Source organism: Argentina anserina, chromosome 7 (assembly GCF_933775445.1).
Source record: "Argentina anserina chromosome 7, drPotAnse1.1, whole genome shotgun sequence".
In the NCBI taxonomy this organism is placed as follows: domain Eukaryota; kingdom Viridiplantae; phylum Streptophyta; class Magnoliopsida; order Rosales; family Rosaceae; genus Argentina; species Argentina anserina.
The window spans coordinates 20,959,163-20,983,652 of NC_065878.1; the positions used below are offsets into that span (position 1 = coordinate 20,959,163).

Sequence of the window (24,490 nt, forward strand, 5' to 3'; positions counted from 1 at the left end):
CATTTTTATCCTGGATCCGTCACTGGTTGTGTGAATACTTAATGAAATAATTCACCCACATAAGAAATTTCCATCACATGGTACAGAAAATTGAATTATATATAGATAGAAAATTAGAAACATTATTGATTTGTTTATAGAATACATTCATGGATTTCTCGAAGATTAAAAAAGAGCTCGCATATCATACAAATTAATACATGAAGTTTTTGTATTTATGTGTTTCAGTTTTAGTAAGTCTTTCATGGATGTTGGAAAAGGATTTGGGTTAATTAATAACAGTTTACAATATTATGATTATTTGAACAATTATTTTTTATTCAAACTATATCATCTGCATTTCATTGGCCCCGACCACAATTTACAAACCTATTACTATCATCTATCTTTAGGTGGCTCCAACCACAATATACAGACCTATAACTATCCCACAATAATTTTTAGTAGATTTTATCAAATGCATCCTTATATTTGTTAACTACTTAACAACAATTCAGCCTATGAAAATGAAATATGCCCCTAGATTTAATGTTTTATTTAGTTTACTCAAATACCTTAGACATCCATGCATACATATTCTAATTAACCATCTAAAACGAGATTCATTATGTACTACAAAATATAATTTTATCTGTAACATAGCTCATATATATGCATCTTTCATTAAGAAAAAGTAAACATATATATGACATGATGATATTATCTTAATTCACATGATCCCGATCAGGATAATTATGCATGAGACAGCATATGGAGTGCATGCAATGGTACTTAATTATTGTCAATATTACATTCTTTCATGAATTAACAACCGGCCGGGATATCTCTACTACCAAAGTGAACACTTGAAAAAGCTTTCACCAAATTGTGAACGGACAAATATACATTTTCATACTTTTATCATCACACACAAACAAAAAGACAATTATATAAATGTTTCAACAATGTGTTTTACCAAAACTGTGATTCGTAAGAAATAGAATAATCATTTATGTGTTTTAAGAATACACTTCAAATAAAATTCTGCAAACCCGTGCGATCAAAACACGTGCATCGCACGGGTACGAGACTAATAAATTATAAAATGTGTGTTTGAGAATTCATATTGAATGTTTTAAATAAAAAATTAAGCATCCATAAAAATATGATGGCTAATACTACGTGTCATTATCCAAATAGGAGTATGCAGTTGTGTAATACAACTATCGTTTTATTTTAAACTCAGATTATTGATATCTCGATCGATTAGATGATTGCATCTAACATGCACGAGTTGAAGTCACGACGTGTCTAATTCAGAAACAAATTTGCCAGTCACATTTATCATGTCCACCACCGCCTTAAGTAAATATTAAGTGTATTTTATAATACTATAGTTGTAAATTTGTTAAGAAAAATGACACTTGACATTTGGTGGGGTGGTGGGCGATAAATTTGCTTCTCTTTTCTCTGAGACTCCGAGAAGAAACCTTTAGATCGATAGATCGGGTTTTTCATGGATCTACAATCAGTCGTAGGCAGGAATCACGGCTATTTGCCTATGAAGACGGCTACGCAGCCGTACGGCGTATTTCGTCGTCGGCAAAGGGCCGTCGATATTTAATATTCCCCTCAACATACCTTTCAGGTACAACTTTCATATCCAAAGATTCAATCTTTACCTTACTTTTCTCTTTTTTGGTCCACGCCCCCGATCCGATGTCATTGTGCTCCAAACGCAATGTGACATCGTTTGTGTCCTAAACCCACTGCGCCATCGTTTGGGTGGCAAACCCTCACCGACGTCGTTTTGGGTGCGATTTCGTATATAAATAGCAGTATCACGGCTAATTGTCTTTATCTTCTTCAGAATCACACAATTCATAAAACCACACTCAAAGAGAAACAGGGGCAGAGATGCTTGTACCCGCGACTAGGTTGCACGGACACGCCATTATAGTGGCGTATCGCGTGTCCGACACGGACACGCACACGGACACGCCGGACACGCGTGTCCAAATCGGACACGCGGACACGTACCAACTCATAATAAAAGTGAAAGTGCTTATGGGGAGAATCGAATCTTGGTCATCCAAGGCACTAAACAACTCCTCAACCATTCCAACAGATTCAGTTTTTGTTATATTTATGCACACTTTAATATATATATAAGGAGAGAAACTCGTGATAAAAATAAGAATGTTTGTGGTGGGATTCGAACCTTGGTTATCCAAGGTACTTATCAAGTCCTTAGCCATTCTAACAAGTTATGTTTTCATCATTTTAATGCACACTTTGACATATATATACATCTAAAATTCTAAATACTTTCAAATTTATAAAATAATTTTTTAATAAATATATATATTAAAATAATATTTAATTAACGTGTCCACCACGTGTCCGTGTCCGTGCTACTTAGACCCGCGATCATCAGAAAAATCGAAGGCGCTGATCATCTCAATCAGGTAATCAGATCCGAGGATCTCTATCTGTCATTGAGTCTGATTTTAGATTGGGCTATGAAATTGCGAATCTATGGTTTTAGATTGGGCTTTTGATTTGGACTGACTATGAAATTGCGAATCTATGATGCTAATCTCTAATTCTCGTTATTTTGAGTGTTCGGATTGTTGTCGGTTATTATTCATGTTTTTGAATTTTGTATAGGGTGTGGATTTGGGGCCCTTGATTCTGTTCAAGGAGTTGGAGGAGGAGGCTGATTTCGGGCTGCTGATTCTCTTCAAGGATTTGAAGGAGCAAAATCAGCCTTCAAGAGAATCAGCAGCCCGAAATCATCCTCCTCTTCCAACTCCTTGAAGAGAATGTTGGTTCTCGCGTAAGTATTGTAATCGTATATTTTGCTTTTGTCTACTTTTGGATTTTTAATTAGTGGCCTGCCTAATATTTTTTCTTTTGCAGGACTGCTGCCCTAGGGCATTCCGTGCAAGGGTCAGTTTCAGCTTTTAGCCGATGGTGCGGAAGTTTCCACTTTCTTCACCCCACCCATGTGGTGTTTACTGATGATGAATGAGGTAATTTTTCATGGAATGATGTTGTTCATTGAGTTAATAAAATCAATCCACAGCTCACAAGCCCGTGCGGGACTGACCCTGTTTTTTGACCTATTTACTCGACTGCCCTACGTGTTTTTATTTTTACTTTTTTGTGGCCTCATTCTTCACTCTCGGTTCTTCCAGTTCTCAGGTTGTTTTCTCCTCTCCCCTTAAACAAGTTTTTAAAACCCTAATTTACTTCAATCAAGCTCCTCTCCATATTTTCATCTATTCACATCTACTCTTTGGTTTACATGTGGTTCTCTGATTTTGGGTTTCTTTTGTTTAGGTGCTTTGGGATTAGTTTTTTGGATTTATTGATAGAGCGTTAATTAAAACGTCTATAATAAACCCTGTAAAATATCATCGTTAGTATAGAATAAGCATGGATCGTTCTTTCCGGGGAATTGAAGGGAACTCTAAACTTTTAATGTTAACAAATAATTGGGGGATTGAGATTGATTATTAACTACTAAAATAAAACCTAAATTATTATTTACATAATCAACTTCTCTTTAACAAACTTAAACCAAATTTACCATTACACCACATAATTACAAGTTCAAACCTATCATGCATTCTAATTTGACCAATTACATACTTTTTAGACACATATACAATTAGAGCCTTAGGAGATCATCTAATCATGCAAGATTTCAATTAACATTTAGATTGACTTAGGGCCTAATCTAAATTTGAATGCAATCGAATTCAATAACACTTAGAGTATAAATCAAACAAGATTACATTTAAGCACCAAATCTTTGTTGGAGACATGTTTCATGTGTGGCGTCACCCACCATGGTTTCACATGCAAATTTTCAGAATTTTTACCACTTTTAATCAATATAAACCGAACATACTAGGGCATGATTCGATTTGTGTCAATATGGTTGATGAATCTAGCATTCAAACAGAATCTTAGGGACTGCATCTAAGCACTAAATTCATATGCACATATCTAAAAATTATCTACAAGTATAAGAAAGATGAATAGAGCATACCAATAGAAATATAAACTTCAATAATTATAAGAACATAAATTCGGTATAGTCTAAAAAAATATCAAATACAATCTGAAAAATTCTAAAACAAATACAAAACCAATATTTCCACATAAACAACAACTTACAATCTTCATAGACAAATAATTGTAGATTAACAAAAATAGACGAAGCCATAGAGATGAGTTGTGAGAATCACACGTTGTAGGAACCTTGGAGGTGTGTCTTCAATGGTGAAACTCGGTGGAGATGATGATAGTTTTGGGGTGGACGGCTTGGCTAATTTGTGAGGAAAGTTTTATGGTGTTGTTTTGATAGAGTTTTGGCTCTTGAATGCAAATAAGAAGTGATCTTATTTGAGAGGTGAAGCCATGTATATATAGAGGAAAGAATGAGGGTAGTTGCATATTTCCTCATATTATAATGTCATGCTTTAATCCCTAAAACATGCCATGTTTTATGCCTTTAATGATCATCGTCTATTTAATTATTGCATGACTTGGCTCAATCTTTTGTTCTTTAATTATCTCTTCAATTCAGTCTGAAAATAAGAAAATAAAATCATAAGTAAGAGATAATTAGTTTCAAAACCTAACATGGATTCCTAGTCAAATTAGGATTCTAAACCAATTATGCGTTTTAAACTCATATAAGCACAAAAATGCATCTAATACCGCTCAAGACTCTTACTACGACTCAATGACTCAATAATACAACAATAAGGGTTAAGAAAAGTACAAATTGAAGTAAAAACATGTTAAGAACGTCACACAAAGTGCTCTTATCATTGGTGCTCATAAATAAGGTACAGTCTCTTATCACAAAGTGCTCTTACAAAAATGCATCTCCTCTCTTAATCAATATTCTTTATATTAATTGTCTGAGTCTGTAACTACTCAGTTTGATTATGGATATGTTAAATTCTATAGCTTAGTGATTTTTTTTTTCATTTTGCCATTTCGTGTGAGCGATAACCTAGAACCCATCTCTTATAAATTTGAGTTCAACTATAATTGGTCTCTGATAGCGATATCAGGAAATCAAAAACTTTCGTAAGATTATGTACAACCACTCTTCTCACTACCTGTCCTCCATCTTTGTGATCTCTTAATTATCCGTCTCTCCCACATGTGTCCGTCTCTCCCACATGTGTGCACCTATTGTGGAAAATTTTGTGTGATTTCATTGAGGGTTCCTATATAGTGAATTTCTAAGGTTAAGTGGTTTATGCTGGAATTTTAGGTCTTATTTAGTGTTCCATTTTACTTCAAATTTTGACAATATGTTCTCTTATGTGCACTTTTGATCTGTAGAATTATGTGCTAATTGTTTATGTGATTAAATTATAGGGATTTCCTGAGGTACAAGTGGTCGGTGCTGAAAAATTCCCGTGTTTGCAGAGCATCACCTTTCAGTTCGGATATTACTAAGTTTTAAGCCTTCGTTTTGCTTGAACTTTGTGGAGCTAGTCATCCATATGTAAACCATGGATCTGGAAATTTAGTACGCAAATATCAGGAATTAGATGCCCAGTAACAAATTGCTTTCTTCTAATTTTGTTTTCTTGCCTTTCCTTTTATTGCACTTCTTGATGGTTGTATATTCTTTTTGAATGTATTCGGGTCCTTACTCTTGCAAAACCTCTGATAATAACTAAGCTGTTGTATATCAGTTGATTAATCTTTAGGGTTTAGGTGTATATATCTCACGTGATGTGATGATAAGTAGAAGACAAAAGTTCCATGTTTTTAATAAGAGCTATAGAACAATGAACAAGCTTTTAATGTGGGTTTATGCAAGAACTACGGTAACAGAGCGTCGTCGGCTTTGGAATAATCTGCTTCATATTAAAAATGCCTTTGTTCAGGGACCCTGGATAGTGTTGGGTGACTTTAATTGTGCCTTGGGTGCTCATGAAAAACGATGTGGAATTCTTTCCAATGTCGTTTCATGTTCAGACTTTCAGGACATGTCAACTAATTGTGAGTTGGTCCATCTTCCTACTAAAGGATTGCCTTATACCTAGATGAATAGAAGGGGTGTCGGTGCAAGTGTTGAAATGAGGCTTGACCGGTGTCTTAGAAATTTCTCTTGGATGGATGTTTGACACAATTTGGAGTGCACTACTCTTCCTCGTTTTTCCTCATATCATTGTCCTCTTTTAGTGTCATTTTCAAAGCTTATACCTAACCAAAGATCACCATTTCGGTTCCATCGCATGTGGCTAGATCATTAAAGCTTTCTATCTTTGGTGAAGGAGGTTTGGCAGGGTTTTCATTTCTATGGTAATCCAATGTTTGTTTTGGCTTTTAAGCTGCGGACTCTTAAACCTCGGATTCGGGTTTGGAATAAAGCTGAGTTTGGGGATGCAAACATAATGGTGGAGAAGTCATTTGATGATTTGTATATAATTCAGCGGGAAATTGCTAGTTTGGGTCATTCTCATGACTTGCTTTCCAGGGAGAGTGTTGTCAGTGCTTAAGTTCATAAGGCTCTTTTGTTTCAAGAGAAATTTTTATGTGATAAACCAAAAATAAAATGGCTTACTGAAGGTGACCGAAACTCTTCTTTCTTCCCTGCAATGGTTAAAGTCAGGCATCTTAAACAGTCATTATCAACTATGAGAGATAGAAACAGTATTATTGAGGACCCAAAAAAGATTAGTGATCATGTGGTAAATTATTTCAATGGCCTCTTCACAACAAATTCTTTTGTAAGAGACAATGGTCTAGTTTCTCAGGTAATTCCTAATCTCGTGACTACTGAGGATAATGCAATGTTAACAGCCATTCCCACATCTGAGGAAATATTTCAGACTATGTGTTACATGGATCATAATAGTTCTCTTAGTCGAGATGGTTTTGGTGGAATTTTCTTATGAAATGTTGGTCAGTTGTTGGTGCAGAGGTAGTCCAAGCTGTTCAGAGTTTTTTCAATACTGGATACATTCTCCCCCACTTTAATTCCAATTTAATGATCTTGATTCCTAAAGTCCTTGGAGCAGACACCGTAACGCAGTTGCGTCGTATTGCTATGACGAATTTTATTTTCAAGCTTATCACAAAGATTTTAGCTGATCGTTTGGGAAGTATTACTACTCGGATTATTTCACCCAACCAAAGTGCTTTTCTTAGAGGCCGTACTATTGCAGACCCCATTATTTTGACTTCAGAATGCATTAACCTTATGGATCGTAATTGTAAGAGCGGTAACATTGCAATTAAGTTTGATATGCAAAAGGCATTTGACACGCTTGATTGGGGTTTCTTACTTCGGGTTTTGAAGGTTTTTGGTTTTTCAGATCCTTTTTGTGACTGGATTAATGCAATTTTGGGGTATGCACACTTATCAATTTTAGTTAATGGTGAGATAGAAGAGTTTTTTCCTTGTTCTCGTGGTGTTCGTCAAGGAGATATTTTGTCACTTATTCTCTTTTGTCTTGCGGAAGAGGTTTTAAGTAGATGTCTCACTAAGCTGGATGAGGATGGACTTATTGATTTACTGTCATCTCCTCTTGGTATTACTTCACCTTCGCATGTTCTATTTGCAGATGACATTACTACTCGGATTATTTCACCCAACCAAAGTGCTTTTCTTAGAGGCCGCACTATTGCATACCCCATTATTTTGACTTCAGAATGCATTAACCTTATGGATCATAATTGTAAGGGCGGTAACATTGCAATTAAGTTTGATGTGCAAAAGGCATTTGACACGCTTGATTGAGGTTTCTTATTTCGGGTTTTGAAGGTTTTTGGTTTTTCAAATCCTTTTTGTGACTGGATTAATGCAATTTTGGGGTATGCACACTTATCAATTTTAGTTAATGGTGAGATAGAAGAGTTTTTTCCTTGTTCTCGTGGTGTTCGTCAAGGAGATATTTTGTCACTTAAAGTCTTGCGGAAGAGGTTTTAAGTAGATGTCTCACTAAGCTGGATGAGGATGGACTTATTGATTTACTGTCATCTCCTCTTGGTAATACTTCACCTTCGCATGTTCTATTTGCAGATGACATTATGGATTTTATGTGGGGTACCGAGAGATCTTTGAAGAATCTAATGAAGTTTATGGAGGAATATGTCTTGAATTCAGGGCAAAAAGTCAATAAATCTAAATCGCTTGTATTCCTTGGGAAATATGCTCACCGTAGACGCTTTGTTATCCGAAAAAATTTGGGTGTCAAGCAGGGGTCTCTTCTATTCACATACCTTGGGGTTCTGATTTTCCAGGGACGTCCCAAGAGGGTGTATTTTTAAGCCATTGCAGATAGAGTGAGATGCAAGTTTTCCTCTTGGAAATGTTCTTTGTTGTCACAAGCGGGTAGGTTACAACTTATTCAGTCAGTGATTCAAGGCATTTTGGTTTATAGTTTTCAGATTTATGAGTGGCCGACTGGTTTATTTCATGACCTTCAATCTTGGATCATGAATTTTTTTTGGACTGGAGACCCTTTGAAAATAGGCATGCCTCTTGTTGCTTGGCGTCACTGTTGTAAACCCAAAGAGGAAGGAGACTTGAGGTTACGTGATCTATTTGAGGCTAATCGTGCTCTTATGATAAAGAGATGTTGGGAGATGCTCTCATCTTCCTTTTCAGCCTCTATTTTGCTTAGAGCTCGTTTTTTGAAAGATGATTTCCAACCTATAAGTCTTACAAGAGATCTTCAGTTTGGTTGGGTCTCAAAAAAGTTTGGCCAATGTTTTTGAATTCTTTGCATTGGAGTGTTGGTGATGGTAAGAGGATATCCTTTTGGCAAGATAATTGGTTGGATGAGCCTTTGGCTACTAGTGTTGGAGTAAGTGGCTCTATTCCACTTCATGCTAAAGTGAATGATGTTATTGTTGATTCTCATTGGGTTCTCCCAGTAGATTTTATTTCTTCATTCCCTCAAGCAGCAGAAAAAATTAAGCGCATTGCTCTGCCTGATGCAGACACATCTGACTCTCTTTTATGGCCGCACTCCTCCTCAAGAATTCTGACAGTAAAAGAAGCTTTTATTTTCTTCTCAAATCATGGTGAGCATATAGATTGGGGGTAAAGTGATCTGGAGTAAAACAATTCAACCCTGCAAAACTCTTGTTGTTTGGAATGCTCTTCATGGGCGTTTACTAACTGATGATGCTTTAGAACGGCGAGGTTTTTCACTTCCATCTCGTTGCTCCTTTTGTGGAAGTCATGCAGAATCGGGTACACATCTTTTTTTGCATTGTTATGAAATTGTTGCTTTATGGAAATGAGTTTGCCTTTTATTTTCTCATTCATTCTCGCCTTGGGGTATCATTGATGAAGTGTTTAATTGTGTTGGTGTTTCAGCGTTCCCAAAACCTAAACGTCAACTTTGGTTTCTAGTCTCATGTAATCTAATTTGGTTTATTTATATCACTAGGAATCTAGTGCGTTTCGAATGTAAGATTTTTAATATGTTGGAAGCTCAACGTCATCTTTTGGAATTGTTCAGAGAGTCTGCTTTTCATTCTTTTCATCCTTACAAGAAGCATAATGGGATGTCTATTTTCTCTATTATTGGTATCTCACAACTGTCTGTCAATGCTACCAGCTTCATCTCGTCCTTTGATCAAAGGTTTCTTGGCTAAGAGTTTGCTTTTTGCTAGGGTTTTTATATCTATGGTTTTACATGTGTGGGTGTACACATGTCGGATGAAGATTTTGTTTATCCTCTTTGTTGGAATTTATCAGACATAGGATGTTATGCTTTTTGCCCCCTCATTTGTTAAATAAATTAATTAAAAAAAAGCTTTTAATGTGGGAGCATTCAGCTATGCACCCAACCTCTGAGAGCCCAACTTCACTTTTATAAACGATGTTTAGTTTGTGTTTAGCAAAAGTGCAAAACAGTCTCAAAGGGTTTCTTCGGTCAAACACTCGAACGTAATTTGTAGTTTGCATTCTGGAAAGTCTCTAACTTCAGATGTATGACTGGTTGTCAAGCTCCTTTGCCACCGTCGACGTCTATGTTGTCGAGCTCGTCGGATTGTTCTTTGAGTAATCCCATACCAAAAACCCAAACCCCCCGCCTGGTTCTCTGATATCCCACCACCGCCGCCACCCCCAAACTCAAAATCAAATGCAGAAGAAGAGACCAACCAAGAGGTCAATCGAAAAGAAGGAGAATATGGATGTCTTGTTTTGAGTATACCGGAGACGGTTGAAGTCGAATCCATAATCATATTTAATCTATACTACTAAGGCTATGTTTATCAACCACAATGAGTGATATGACTGATATCAGTCCATACAGAGCATTTTTTAATAAGGACCTAGTTGTTAAGGATTTGGTAAGGACTTTCAATCTCATCCTCAAATCAACTGAATGATTCTAATTTTAAAGACCCAATCATATGACCCAGTCAAAACCACCTCTTCCGTTGATAATGTGAATAATTGCACTATCCACCTTATCAATTGTGAAAAGATTACGCTCGAAGTTGATACTCAAATATTGTCGCTTCATACACCTTGGTATGATTTTTACTACATCTCTTGTTTAGTTTTCATTAAGAATGGTCTTGTGTTCTTGAATCTAGAGTCTTTTTGGATAAATTCTTTGCCTTTTTTTTTTCAATTTGAATTTGAATTTGGTGTTATGTAGTTTATAAACGAAATGCTGTGCTGACACGTGTAAACTTGAGACGACGGACCTCCTGGATCTTGGAGCTATATAAACGACAACCCGATAGACATCGTAGAAGACTAAGTATAGACTCTACTGGATCTCTCGCTGCACACTGTTACTTGTCGAAGATGAAAATCCATCACATTGCTTGCTTGGACGACAATTACTCATACCTGTAAGCTCTAAATCCCAATTCAAATTACCATTATTTGATTGTTAGGGTTTTACTGATTGCTACTAATTTCGTTTTGGGTTTTTTGGGGGTGAATCAGAATCATTGACGAGAGCACCAAAGAAGCCGCGGTTGTGGATCCTGTTGAGCCCGAAAAGGTTCTTAAAGCGGCTCAAGAACACGGTGCCCAAATCAAATTTGTCCTCACCACTCACCACCATTGGTACTGCCCACTTCACCCTTGTTGATCCAATTGAGAAATTTACTGTCTTTCTGTCCTGTAATTCTGTATATTATTTTGGTAATTTGAATTACTAATTACTTTTTTATTTGAGCAAATTTGAGAAGTGGGTGCTGGGTTAATTTTGACTTCATATTGATGGTATAATGTTATGTTTTGCTGTTAGGGATCATGCCGGTGGAAACGAGAAGATAAAGGAGTTGGTGCCTGGTATCAAGGTGTATGGTGGTTCTGTTGATAATGTGAAGGGCTGCACTAATAAGGTCGACAATGGTGATAAGATTACGCTCGGAGCTGATACTCAAATATTGTCGCTTCACACACCTTGGTATGGTTTTGATTAAATCTCCTGTTTAGTTTTCATTAAGAATGGTCCTTGTGTTCTTGAATCTGCTGGTCGTCGAGTCTTTTTAGATCAATTCTTTGCCTTTTTTGACTCTGGTGCTCCGTACGGTGTAGACTATGCATCACTTTTCTTTTTCTGGTATGCGATTGTTTCGGAGTTATTAGAGCAGCTGAGACATGGTAGATTTTTGATGCAAGTCACCCTACTTTCTTTTAAGCTATGCCCGTGTTGTACTAAAGATTTAGACTCTATAGACGTTGCAGTAAAAGAAAAATGAAACAGAACCATTCCAATAGATACTTAGATTAGTTGGTCTGGTGCTACCTTTGTAAAGTCTAGTTTGGTACTTTTGTAGCAAGATTGTTATTTGGTGGTTTAACATTGTCGAATGAAAAGTTCTTCGGTAATTTTTTTTTGTTTCATCTCATCAGTCACACATTGGGTCACATAAGTTATTATGTGACTAGCAAAGAAGGAGAGGAACCAGCTGTTTTCACCGGGGACACATTGGTAAGTTATGGAAGAAGCTTTACTATCTCTGCAACAATAAATTTCAGCATGTATCAAGAAAGACATGTTAGGGCACCTATTATCTAGAATCTGTTTTGTCTGAATGCACTGAGCAAGAGAAATGAATTCTCGTTTTGCACTGAAGGGAATCTCACCCATCCTTATGAAATGATATGAAATGATTTCATGTTATTGTCTTCAGGAAAGTGCGAATCTAATTAATTCCTTTGTAAAGAAGCCATGGGCTTAGAGTTTTTGTTAAAGTTTGTCAACTGCTTTGCATTATCTCAACTTATAAGAATGTGAGCAATTGATTGTTTGCTGTTACTCTTTATGTAGTTTGTTGCTGGTTGTGGGAAATTCTTTGAAGGAACAGCTGAACAGATGCATCAGTCACTATGTGTAACTTTGGCTTCATTGCCAAAACCCACTCGAGTTTATTGTGGTCATGAGGTAAAAGAAGTTTCTGATTGTTTTTCGCTTGTTTCCTTTGGGTGAGGGCTTTTTCAATATTTTCATCCTATAAAAAATCTATGATATTTTGATCAGAGCAGTGGTAGGGAATAAGTTTGAGTAGGCTGTTTACCATGGGAATATTTTCAGCTGCAAGCGTGTACATAAATATAACTACCTATAGGATATATAATATTTCATACAATCATTTTTAATTGCTAGTACTTGGCCTCAGAGTTTTTGCATATGGCGATGTGTCTCAAAGCAACTTATGATACACTTGCATGGATGAATTGAGTCGTTTATGCACAGCTGAATCCCTATAAATATCACATTGTATGATTTCTATCATACTTGACCAATTATTGTTGTTTTGTTTCAGTACACAGTGAAGAACTTGCAATTTGCTCAAACAGTCGAACCAGACAATGCCAAGATAAAGCAGAAGTTATCCTGGGCACAGCAGCAGAGGCAGGCAGGTCTTCCAACGGTTCCTTCAACCATTGAGAGCGAGATGGAAACAAACCCTTTTGTGCGGGCAGATCTGCCAGAGCTTCAGGTTTACTTATTCTCATTTAGCTACAAAGTACATTTTCTTAGTTTTCAGAACAAAGAGCAGTATATAAGTCGTGTATAAACCGATAATCAAAGATACTTGACAAGGTAATTGTGATCGGTGTATCTCACGTAGTAATTTACATGTTTTACAGGAGAAGATTGGTTGCCACAATGCGGTTGACACCCTCCGCGAAATAAGGCAGATGAAGGACAACTGGAGGGGCTAGTCCAGTTATCCGGCTACGCTACTTACCATACATACTGTGTGTCGTCTTCCTTTCCGCTCTATGGAGTTGTAGAATCTGTTGATACAACATGTACTTTTTCTATGTTTTTAGCATGCATTCAAGCAAGCTAGACAGACCGTTTATGTGTGATGCTTGTGGCTTACAGGACCATCATTCTACTAAGCTTCTCCCTTTAAAACCTTTTCAATGTTCTTAGCATGAAACCCTAGCAAGCAAGCAATACAGCTTCTCTGTGACGCTTGTGGCTTACAGGACCGGGCATCTCGATTCTTGACCATTTAAAGCAAGAACCACGCTTTGACTTGTAACAAATCAAAGGAAAAAACGCAAACCGACCTCGTCGTCTCGACGTAGTTCTTAACGCCTATCTAACACTTATTTTTTCCAACGATGTGTACGATATAGGAAATTAATAATGCCAAGCATTTTAGAGGTTTAGTTGCCTAGACAATGACCCCGCAGAAACAAGTAGACGACACACGCGGGAGTAAAACTGTGTATCCAGTGACCAATTATGTCTACCCACGTGTCCAATCTAGGGTAGTATGGGTATTGAACGGGGTTTTGATTGGCTGGCTGGAGAGAAGGCCGTGGTAGGGGAGCTACTCTTGTACACGCGGAATGTAATAGGAAATACAAAGTTGGTATTAATGAAAGTCAACACGTTACGGCCAAGAGCCAAAAATAATAATTAAAACTTTTAAAAAATAGAAATTAAATAAAGTTCATAGCTGATGTTACTTGGCGGAGAGGTTGATCTCTCCGATATTTCAGTTCTTAAAAAGCTTGATCAAATTTCCCAGTGCTCCTCTCTCTTCTCTCACTGGTTCTCTCATCTCTCTCACTAAAACGACGTCGCGCCTTTTTTGACCTTTTCTTCCTTGAACGGTCTTCTCTCTCTCTCCGATCGTCGGAATCGAAACGTCGTCGCTTTGTTTTTTAGCCTCGTCAATCTTTCTCTGCGATTCTTGCTCAGTGACGGAAAACAGTTGGGGAATTTAGAGGCCTAAAGGAAGAAGAGAGGTTAGGGTTTTGGTTAGATGGAGGCGTCGCCGTCGGGAAATGGGAGCGGTGGCGGAGGTGAGGACCGGACGGCGTCGTTCGCCTCTATGCAATTCCCGGCGCTACGGTTTTTCCGGTCTCCGCTTTCTTTTCTGTTAGATTACTCCGGTATACTCACGCCGACCTCGTCGTCCTCGAGCCACCGCGAAGGCGACGCGGAGGCGGTGACTGCCGGCGTCGCGGCCGCCGATTCGCGGCCGCATTCTCCTGCGTCCTGCTCCAGCAGCGGCTCAAGAAACGCCGGGGAGGTTTCGATTCGGATCATCGGCGCCGGAGAACAGGAGGACCGCGGGAGTGGTGACGAAACGACGACGGCGGTGCATGAGAATGGAGGAGCGGAGGGGTTGGACAGTCAGGCCGGGATGGATGAGAGAGTCCCCTTGGTGGCTCCGTCGTCGTCGCCGGAAAATGAGGCCGGAGAGGGTGGGAATGGTGTGGAGGATAATTCTAGGGATGCGGCTCACCAGAGATACGATATTCAACAGGCGGCGAGGTGGATTGAGCAGGTTCTTCCGTTCTCTTTGCTCTTACTCGTCGTCTTCATCCGTCAGCATTTGCAAGGTACTAATTTGGTTACTAGTTTTTACTCGATTTTCGACGATTCGTACTAGTTTGAATGCATATATGGAATGAGTGTATTCTTTTCTGTTTATGTTGGAGTAGGATTAGTAAGATGCAGTCTTTAGCATACTATATAATGGTTTCGGCTTAGATTGTGTGGGGATGCATCAATTAAGCTTGGTAATCTTGGCACATTTATTGCGTCGCGTTATATTTCTTCGATAATATTAGCTACATTAATGTATAGAAGCTTGTCCTAGTTTGAATGTAGCTGTGGTGTGTGCTTGTTTTTGGTCTGTTGGATTAGCTTGGTGATTTTGGTTCGGAAGAGCTGTTTTATGTCAGCTAGCATATGCAAGATGCAGTCGTTTGTAGAATATGGTTTCTGGAACTGTGGCGGGAAATAAACACTCACGGAGCTTTGGGAGCTAGGATTTGATGTGTACTGTCAGATTTTCCTGTGTTCTTGATAACAGTACTGTAGAGAAACTGTTAATATTCACCACATAAGTAGAAATTATAGCTCAATCTTACGGTTACTATTAAATATCGAAGGGTTGTGAGTGTAAGAGGCTGTAGGCCTGTAGCATCATATACAAACACCTCAATCGTGAGAACAAGTTTTGGTAAATGAGGAACTTGGTATTGACTTTTATAGTCCTATAACTGATCGAGTCTGGATATTCATGTTATAATGAAGGATATCCTTTCTCATAAGTAATATGATTGAACTGTAAAATGGCAGTAGGTAAATGAGTGGTAAAGGCTTCCTCACTTAATTGGTTCTACTATGATATGCTTCATTATTTTGAGTGCTAGAGTATTCGTGTAATTAATTATGGGGGTAATGTGCAGGTTTCTTTGTCACTATATGGATATCAGCTGTCTTGTATAGGTCAAATGATATGGTCAAGAAGCAGACGGCTCTAAAGGTGAGTGAAGTTGCCTTTGGTTTTATGAGTTTCTGTTATCTATTCTTTCACTTCTATAATTTGTTCTGAAACGTACCAATTAGCTCAAACATTGTTTTCGTGTAGGGAGACAGGAAAATCTCCTTTCTTGTAGGCATGGCTGTTGCTTTTATGTTTCATGTGGTTGTTGTTTACTGGTGGTATGGAAATGAAGATCTTTTGTACCCGCTGGCTTTGCTTCCTCCTAAAGCCATACCACCATTCTGGCATGCAATTTTCATCATTTTGGTAAATGGTATGTTGACAGTCTCCTCTTCTAGTACTTCAGTGAACAAAATTTTTATGCTACTGTTTTAGATATAGACTAGATTGTTGTCTATTAGAAGGCTCACAGGAGAATTTGTTACGGATGTTAAACAGAATTTCTGTAGGGATTTGACTTTTGCATTGATAGCTGGTGATTTACTGCTTTGTTGAGTAGTTTATGTTTCCTCTTTATTTTGCTTCTACTTAGAATGTATCTATATGTGTAATTGAGCAGTTGCGTTTTCTGGTTTTATACTTTTTGGTACATGTTAATATTTGATGTTTCTCTCTTTTTTGTTGTTGGTTGTCTTTTGTGCCACTCTTACTGTGCAATAATTACTATGATTAGAATTCATCGGAGCGGCGTTATCTAACTTCTGTTAGTTTCAGATACTTTGGTGAGACAGGCAACAATGGCTTTCAAGTGTTTGTTACTTGTATACTACAAGAATGGAAGAGGGCATAACTATCGTCGACAGGTGATATAAATGTCTATAACCATATAATCTGCAAGTACTCTTAATCTGCAAGAACATTCTGACAAGTGTTATTTCATTATGAAGGGTCAAATGTTGACTGTTGTTGAGTATTCGCTGCTGCTGTACCGTGCCTTACTACCAGCACCTGTTTGGTACAGATTCTTCCTGAACAAAGAATATGGAAGCCTCTTCTCATCACTTGTTACAGGATTATACCTGACCTTTAAGCTAACATCTGTCGTTGAGAAGGTAAATGTACTTATGTAATGAACTGTTATACTGGAAGATGATGTATTATATGGTGACACTTTGAGGTGGATCTACATCTTGTAACATTTCATTTCTTTTCAGGTTCAATCATTTTTTGCTTCTATAAGGGCATTATCACGAAAAGATATTCATTATGGGTCCCACGCAACATTAGAACAGGTATGGTATATTACCAAGTGTTCTGATTTACTTGGAAAGCTGGATTGTCAAGGCTTTCGCTATTATTCTATCATGCTAACTATGAGCTATCTGAAACTACCCATATTTTCTTCTTTATATTGTTTGTTAAACTAATTATAGTTTTTTGTCCTTTTACAAAAGTAGAAGCTATTTAGCTGTGTAGCCGTCGACTGGTATATTCTTCAAGTCTTTTCATGTCCTTTTATTTGTTACCTCCATTGCCTATTGCCAAGGGTGCAACTTATCTTGAAGTTCCTTGCACACTCTGTACTTTGTTTTCCTGTTTTCTGGGACAAGATTGAGGATGCTTTCCTAGTCTCAAATTCAATTTTTGAGGACTTTTTTGTTTGTTTTGGAATTTATAGAGAAAAGCTGATTTCCATTGTCTACATATGTAACCTGTTATGTTTGATTTGTCCAAAAAGCATTAATGTTTTGTACATAGTATGGACATACTTTTGGTCATCTATACAACGGTAGAAATGATCTCAACACCTTGCATGTTGAAAGGTTGAAGCTTATTTACCAGTGCGGGTAATTGTTCAATGTTTCTTTCTTAAGAATTTTGAAATGTTTTTTGGTTGAGAGAGATAGCATTTTATCTTTTTTCATGCTCTGGGAAACACCCTCATGGTTTAGGAGTTTGCGTATGTCTGTGTCACTTTTTTTACTGCTGTGTACAAAAGATTATCTTGGCTATTGTCATATATTTAAAACCACTGTTTTTATGCATAGTTAGTTTGTCTTCTAGCTCACAAGTATTTCAATGCAGGTAACTACAGCAGGAGACCTTTGTGCCATATGCCAGGAGAAGATGCATGCTCCCATCCTATTGCGCTGTAAACACATCTTCTGCGAGGACTGTGTCTCCGAGTGGTTAGTTTCTGCCTTCTGTTTCTGACCTAGTTTTTACATTATTGATCTCAACATTCTATTAGAAATACTGAAAGGTTGAGTTTCTTTTTGGCTTGGTGTGTATTTGTTTTAGTATCATCATCCTACAGTCTTAAACAGGAAGAATTAGAATTAGAGTGCCATGGTCTTTCAACACGTGTGTTTTTGAGTATAAGAAATTCAAGTATTAGAAAATTAGGTGCTTCCTTGATACCACCAAAATTTTCATTAGAACTGTTTGTCGTTGGCTTACATTATCTAGATTCATACTGTTGACTAGGAAAATGAGAAGTTGGTAAACTTGGGTAGAACACTAGTATCCCGTCTTGTAAGGGTTTAAATAGTTCTGATCCAACTACTGGCAACAGCATAGAAACCAAAATATCTAATGATTCTTATCAACATTGCATCCCTTATATTATCAATGTTTCCATCGACTGACAATTAGTCACTTGCTTTTAGGTTTGAGAGAGAAAGAACTTGCCCTTTATGCCGGGCAGTAGTGAAACCTGCAGATCTGCGAACATTTGGGGATGGCTCTACGAGTTTATTTTTCCAGTTCTTTTAGGAATCTAAGTCCTGACTTTCACAGCGTAGATATATGAGTAGCATTCTTGAAACGGTCACGTTTTGTTCTTGCTATAAGAAAATGAATGTAATCTGATAACAATGTATCATCTTTAGGTTGGCTCCTGGAAATCAGATGGTAGGTGTTATCACCAGTGGGAGATGTGGTTTGGTATTATGTCAATGTGTTGCGATCATGAGGTCATCCCTGAACCTAATGGGTGATAAAACAGATGGCACGTGATTAGTCTACTCCATCTACAAAACTTTGCCTCTGATAAATGAGGTCAACCTCAGATATGTTATCTCCTTTGTACAGAAGTTCTATGATCCTTTTTTTCTTCACCCCGCTCTACCAATGTAATGTGAATAATCTAAAATATTCTAAATCATGCGTTTGTTTTCAGAAACTAAGGTTTAGGAAGCTTTTTGTTCCTCCTACATGTTGAAAAAGACTATTGAAGGCTGAGTGCTAGTTTGGGTTGGCAATTTTCTGAGGGCAAGTTCGAGCATTTGTAGTGTGTACTGTGGGAGTGGACAAAAGGAACCACAATCATCAAGTCTAGGAGGAAATGAATTGAGATATCCTTTTCCCAATAACCTCAGATATTCACATTAGTGTGTCTAGTTTCTTCACATTCCTGTACCCTACAGTGTTGTCCTGTGAATTTTCTGTGCCAAAGTCAACTGAGTTTTAGCTGCTAGATAGATAGCCACCGATGTCAAACGTCCGTATGAAATAAGTTAACAATGTATATCAAGCGAAAATTCTAATCTTCGTTATGAGCAAAATTTCGAAATAGATAGACACAGTGAATAAAGTTCTTGTATGTCTCACAAAAAAGTTTCTGTCACAAAATTCACTCATCTTTACAGTACCTCTTGCAAAACATGATAATGGACCGATGGGGATATCAATTAATAAGGTAAGCGGAATCACATGGAAATACATGCATATTCAGAAATGTTATGTATACTTATCTACGACTTGGGTGGTCGAGTGGCGTTGGTCTGGCTGCTGCTCCCCATAATAGGACGGTTGTAGTTATCAAGTCGTGGACTCGTGGTCACATATATAGTAATCAGTTCATCACTATCATGGTGTCATGGTCATGTATGTTGCTGGAAATTTATTTGAACATTTCTGGCTAGACCCTCTTCATTTCTGTGTTTCGGGACCACGATTGTGCCATACCTCTTCAGCTCTTCTTTCTTCTTGCATGATCATGAAGCTTTGACCCTCTACACAGATATCATATCGTTAACTTCCCTGGGATTTAGTTTCCAACACTACGTACAGTGTTGGATCAAAATAGTTAAGAGCAAGCAAATATGGCACATACAATTTTTCTCTGGTTACCATTACTGACCAAGTAGATACTACTGTAGCAGTTTTGGCTTGGTTCCACTTGCAGTGAGATTTCGATTCCATGGGGTCGGCCGGTGTGTGGTGACGAGTGGTGCAGGTGCTGGACATGGCAGTCTGTCCTTTTGGCAATCGATTTAAATCTTGCACTCCTGTCTAGCACGATGATTCTGATCAGACGTACCCCATAGTCTTCAAAAGGCTCACGGACAGTGCGAGTAATTGAGAATACCAATTAAAAGGCACAAATCAGAGATGACCGGCTGTTTTCCACTGAGTACTGTCTAGGACTTAGGCCGTGCCCGACTGGAACTGTTGCACCGTGTAAAACTGTAAACGAAACGATCTTAAACGAAACTGAACTAGTTTTTACGGATAAGGAGGCTCGAGCCGCTTGTGTTCGACTTGTTTAGTTCGTTTGGCTCAAATTTGTAAAGTTAAATGAGTCAAGTTTGAGCTCAATATTTAACCCGACCTTGAAAATGAGCCGAGTTTAAATAACAAATAATCAGTTCGTTCGACTTTTTTAGCTCGCGAACTAGTTCAAACTTGTTAAAAGCTCGACTCATTTATTAATTAAGCTTGACTTATTAACTTTTATATTATATATAAAGTACAATTTATATGTGAGAAATAATATTAAAATATAATATTAGTTTGAAATAGCTGAAAATTTTCTTTCTAAAATAATTAATTAAATACTTTAAGTTATATAACAAGTTTGATTTGTATTTTTTAGTTTATTACAAATAAAAAAAATTTGTGTGATGATATGACATAAGATTTTATTTTTTTTTTAATTTCTAAATTTAAAATTTTGTATGATTCAAACCAGCTCAATTCTAGTTTAATTTCATCTAATAAAATGAGCTTACTCGAGCCTAACTTGAGTCTTTTCAAGCCGAGCCGAGCTTGAACATGAAGCACAAAAATCAAATTTTGACCCGGCTCAAGCTCGATCGAATAAAAACAAATCAAACATAAACAACCTAGTATTCGGCTCGACTTGACTCATTTACACCCCTAGTAGTAGGTTTTCATGTTGAAGTTGCCATCATGGAATCTACAATGCAGTGACATTCTGGTGGTATTAATTAGTAGAGTTTTATGAGCACATTATTAACGGGCTGCAGAGTTTTAAAGAAAATGTTGTGAAAACTAAACTTAAACTTTCATTCAAGAGTGAAGAGTAGATCAATGAGTACATATAGTGATCTCGTTAAACCTTATAAAACTAAAAGAGAAATACCATACTCTAACTTACAAAACATAGCTACGTGGCTCACGGACCATTATAGACGAAAGTCTTCAGGCATCAACGACCGCCGATATGTTGTGTAAGGCAACATTAAAGCCTCCTTAGCGACAAGGTGAGCTACGTTTTAAATTTGCACATCTAATCTACATATGTGCCAATACAGCAAATTAAAGAATCCTGAGAGCTCCACAAAAACCGGTGAATTATAAGGCTTAAAAAAATGGATGGTTTCCGTCCGACAACGTGTCTATTGACACGACCGTTCAGACGAGAGTTGAGATGGGTCAACTGGTGGACTAGCTTGGGCGGTTGGTCATGGTGGATCAGAAGAGGCTGGCGGTTCCAAGTGTGGTTTACAATGCAGTTTTCTTGCTTGGTTTGCAACAACGTTTTGCACAGCGGAAATGCTTTTGTTGTCGATCTTGAGGGTGCTAGTCTGATCTCGACAATGGTATGAGATGGTGATAAGGAGGTGATTTGTGATGGGGAAACGTCGGAGGCGTTGACTTTTTACCTTATTTGTTTCCGGGTCAGATATGATGCATCTATTTTGATTGAATTCTTGTAGGTGTTTGTCTCGTTATGCCATGGACTCATGTAGTGCTATTCTGACGGCGACATTGATGATGACACGATGGTGTTGTGGCGGGATGGAGGTTGGGGTTGTTCACTCTCCGGGTGCTTGGGGGGCCTGGGCTCGTTTTGGGCCTAGGTTAGAGTTAACTTGGGTGGGCATGGGTCTTATGCCCCATGTATGTTTAGGCTATTTTATTTTGAAGTTTTTTTTAGTGTTTTGTTGTCCCAACTCCTTTGAGCGAGGGTTTAGGGTGTCATTAGTTCGGGTGTTACTCGTGTCATTAGGTGTGTCGTTCATGGTGCATGTCATTTTCAAAGACTATTTCTAAGGTCCGTCCATTCTGGTGATAATGTAATTGAGAGGTTGTCTCTACAAATATGTCAAAAGTTTTAGTTTGTAATGTTATTAGAGCAGTTCTTTTTTTAAGATTATTGGTGAGTAGGTATCGACTATTTCTGGAATCGTCTTAGGTTACCGTTAAATCTTTCTTGTCCAATGTAATCGTTGGTTAAGTAGGGAGGGGTGTGTGACATATTGTGTTCACCACTATGATCTCCCTCGGTTTTTAACTCTGGATTTATATTTATATACATTTACGTTTCTAATAAAATGCCAACACAACAATTATTTTTTTGTCTTTTTAGACGGCAAGACCACAATTATGTTGGTTAGAAAAGTTTCTTAAAGACCTATTAAAGTCTTTTATGTCTCGTCTGAAGCCGTCTAACCATTAGATAGGTTAGGCCAACCAACAAGAACATATTGAGACATTTTCAAGGAATAGAGCAGAGGGGATGAAAATTTTATATTTGGGTATACACGACTTTTTCTGATATCATTACACCAGTCAATGCTTAACGGCCTAACCAATCCATTTTCCAATGGTTAAACGGCCACCCACAATCTTGCAGTGTCTGCCATAACAGCATTCCCCATCATTTTTCTTGTTATTTCTTCCCAATAGTAAGTTTTACCCCCCACGTCCAAAATATTTGTTTACAATTCAAATTTAAAGGTTAAGATCAATTGTGTCTGAAAAACTAATAAGTTACTGAATAGAAAAGATAATGAATTCGTCGAAGTTACTCGTCGTTAACTGTATATATGTTCTTTTGTATCTTTTCATTTTAGTATATTTTTAATTCAGCATCAAGCGAATTGATTGTTGGCGGGAGTGCGGGACTAAGTAATAGTGAGACTGTGAATCGAGTAAAAGTCACATAGAGGCGTGGGTTGTCGGTTTTATATCCCCATGTATGTCTACATATACAGTACATTTATTTTAACAAAAAAATACAGTACATTTCTTCTCAAACGAGCATACATCAAATCATCAATAATTCAATACATGTCAGAGGTGCGGGTTATCATCTTAAATTCCACGTAAGTGATATTTCAGATTTGGTGGTTTTGAGTTTAAAGTTTATATTTTAAGTTTAGACAGCTTAGTGATATATACTCCGATTGAGTATAATACGACCATTTGTTTTTTTATATGAATTTTTATAGTAATTTTATCTTGAAGTTACGTATCATTCAACGACTAATATTGCTTTGAACTAAAATGTTTCAACTACACTTATTTATTTATTTGAATATATCATTGAACCACACTTATGGGGTCAATCCTTTTCATCCAAAAATATTTAGTTTTGGACATGATCACATGATCTATTTGTTTCTCTTATTTGTGGATATGAAATCTTTATTTATTAAAACAATAGTTAATTCCTCATATGGTACTTAAAGTATGGCTACTTAGACAATTTAGTACCTGATGTATGAAAACGGACAATTTAGTATATGAAGTTCTCATTTGTAAGCCATTTTGGTACTTCTATCAATTTTGATAATATTTTTAGGGTTATTTTTGTCATTCTAGCCCTAAACATGATGTATTTTTTTCTTCATTTCTTCATATAATTGCCTCTCTTTGGAGATAATTAAATTGATATATTTACTCCACTTAGCATCTACTTCGCATATATCAAAAATAATTTTTTTTCTTAATATACTTATTGTATCCTAATTATTTTATGCAAAGGAAATAAATTGCCTATATTCAATTGTAATTTTTTTAAAAAATAATTTTTTTAATTACTTATAATTAAAATTAATTTATATTGATAGCTACATTATGAAACTTATATACGTAAATCATCACATATACTAAGTGGATGAGTTATCTAATTTTTAGTGATAATTTAGAGGTAATTTGGAGGTATTATGAAAAAATGAAGTAAAGTATAGATAAAATGACGGAAATAACCCTGAAAATATGGTCAAAATTGACATAAGTACCAAAATGGCCTAAATTTGAGAACTTTAGGTACCAAATTGTCTGTTTTCATACATCATGTACTAAATTGTCCAAGTAGCCAAACATGAGGTATCATATGAGGAATTTACCCTTAAAACAATTCATCATATGGAACTGGCAAACCAGAAAATACCATAATTACATTTTATAGATTAAAGCTCTAAAATTATATGGTGAATGGCGACATTCTGTCGGTTTGGGTAGGGGTGCCGCTGTTTTAAGAGGTGAGGCTGTGGGATCTGAATTTGGGATCCGGGTTCTACTTTTCCTCCAACGCGTTCAACACAGGTTTGTGTTGGCTGGGTTGGCGGTTATATTGGACGTCGGCGGTGTGAATTTGCTCTCGTCAGGTCTCGTGCGACGGCGTGGGATGCATCGATGTCGCCATTGGTTTGTGGGAAAGGTTCGAATTGAGTTGGGCTCCCTTTTCTGTTGGGGCTAGATTGATTTGGACTATACTAAGAGGGGTTGGGCTCTAGCCTCAAGGCCCACCCACTGCTTGTTTCGAATTTGGGATCCATGCGGTTGTATTACCTGG

The 24,490-nt window shown here is 37.2% G+C and overlaps 2 protein-coding genes across 2 annotated transcripts; both read left to right on the forward strand.

Moving 5' to 3' along the window:
* The first annotated feature begins 10,761 nt into the window (after positions 1-10,761).
* On the forward strand, positions 10,762-13,381 carry LOC126801704 (hydroxyacylglutathione hydrolase cytoplasmic). The gene is made up of 7 exons (XM_050529140.1): positions 10,762-10,848; positions 10,946-11,068; positions 11,253-11,414; positions 11,864-11,942; positions 12,282-12,395; positions 12,778-12,954; positions 13,106-13,381. Exons 1-7 carry the CDS (start codon positions 10,802-10,804, stop codon positions 13,178-13,180), a joined length of 777 nt encoding a protein of 258 aa, XP_050385097.1. The 5' UTR covers positions 10,762-10,801; the 3' UTR covers positions 13,181-13,381.
* A 593-nt stretch (positions 13,382-13,974) lies between these two features.
* LOC126803334 (uncharacterized) lies at positions 13,975-18,776 on the forward strand. Its single transcript, XM_050531134.1, has 8 exons — positions 13,975-14,824; positions 15,680-15,756; positions 15,862-16,030; positions 16,432-16,520; positions 16,605-16,769; positions 16,872-16,949; positions 17,743-17,846; positions 18,327-18,776. The coding sequence occupies exons 1-8, from the start codon at positions 14,242-14,244 to the stop codon at positions 18,430-18,432; spliced, it is 1,371 nt and encodes a 456-aa protein (XP_050387091.1). The 5' UTR covers positions 13,975-14,241; the 3' UTR covers positions 18,433-18,776.
* The last annotated feature ends 5,714 nt before the right edge of the window (positions 18,777-24,490 follow it).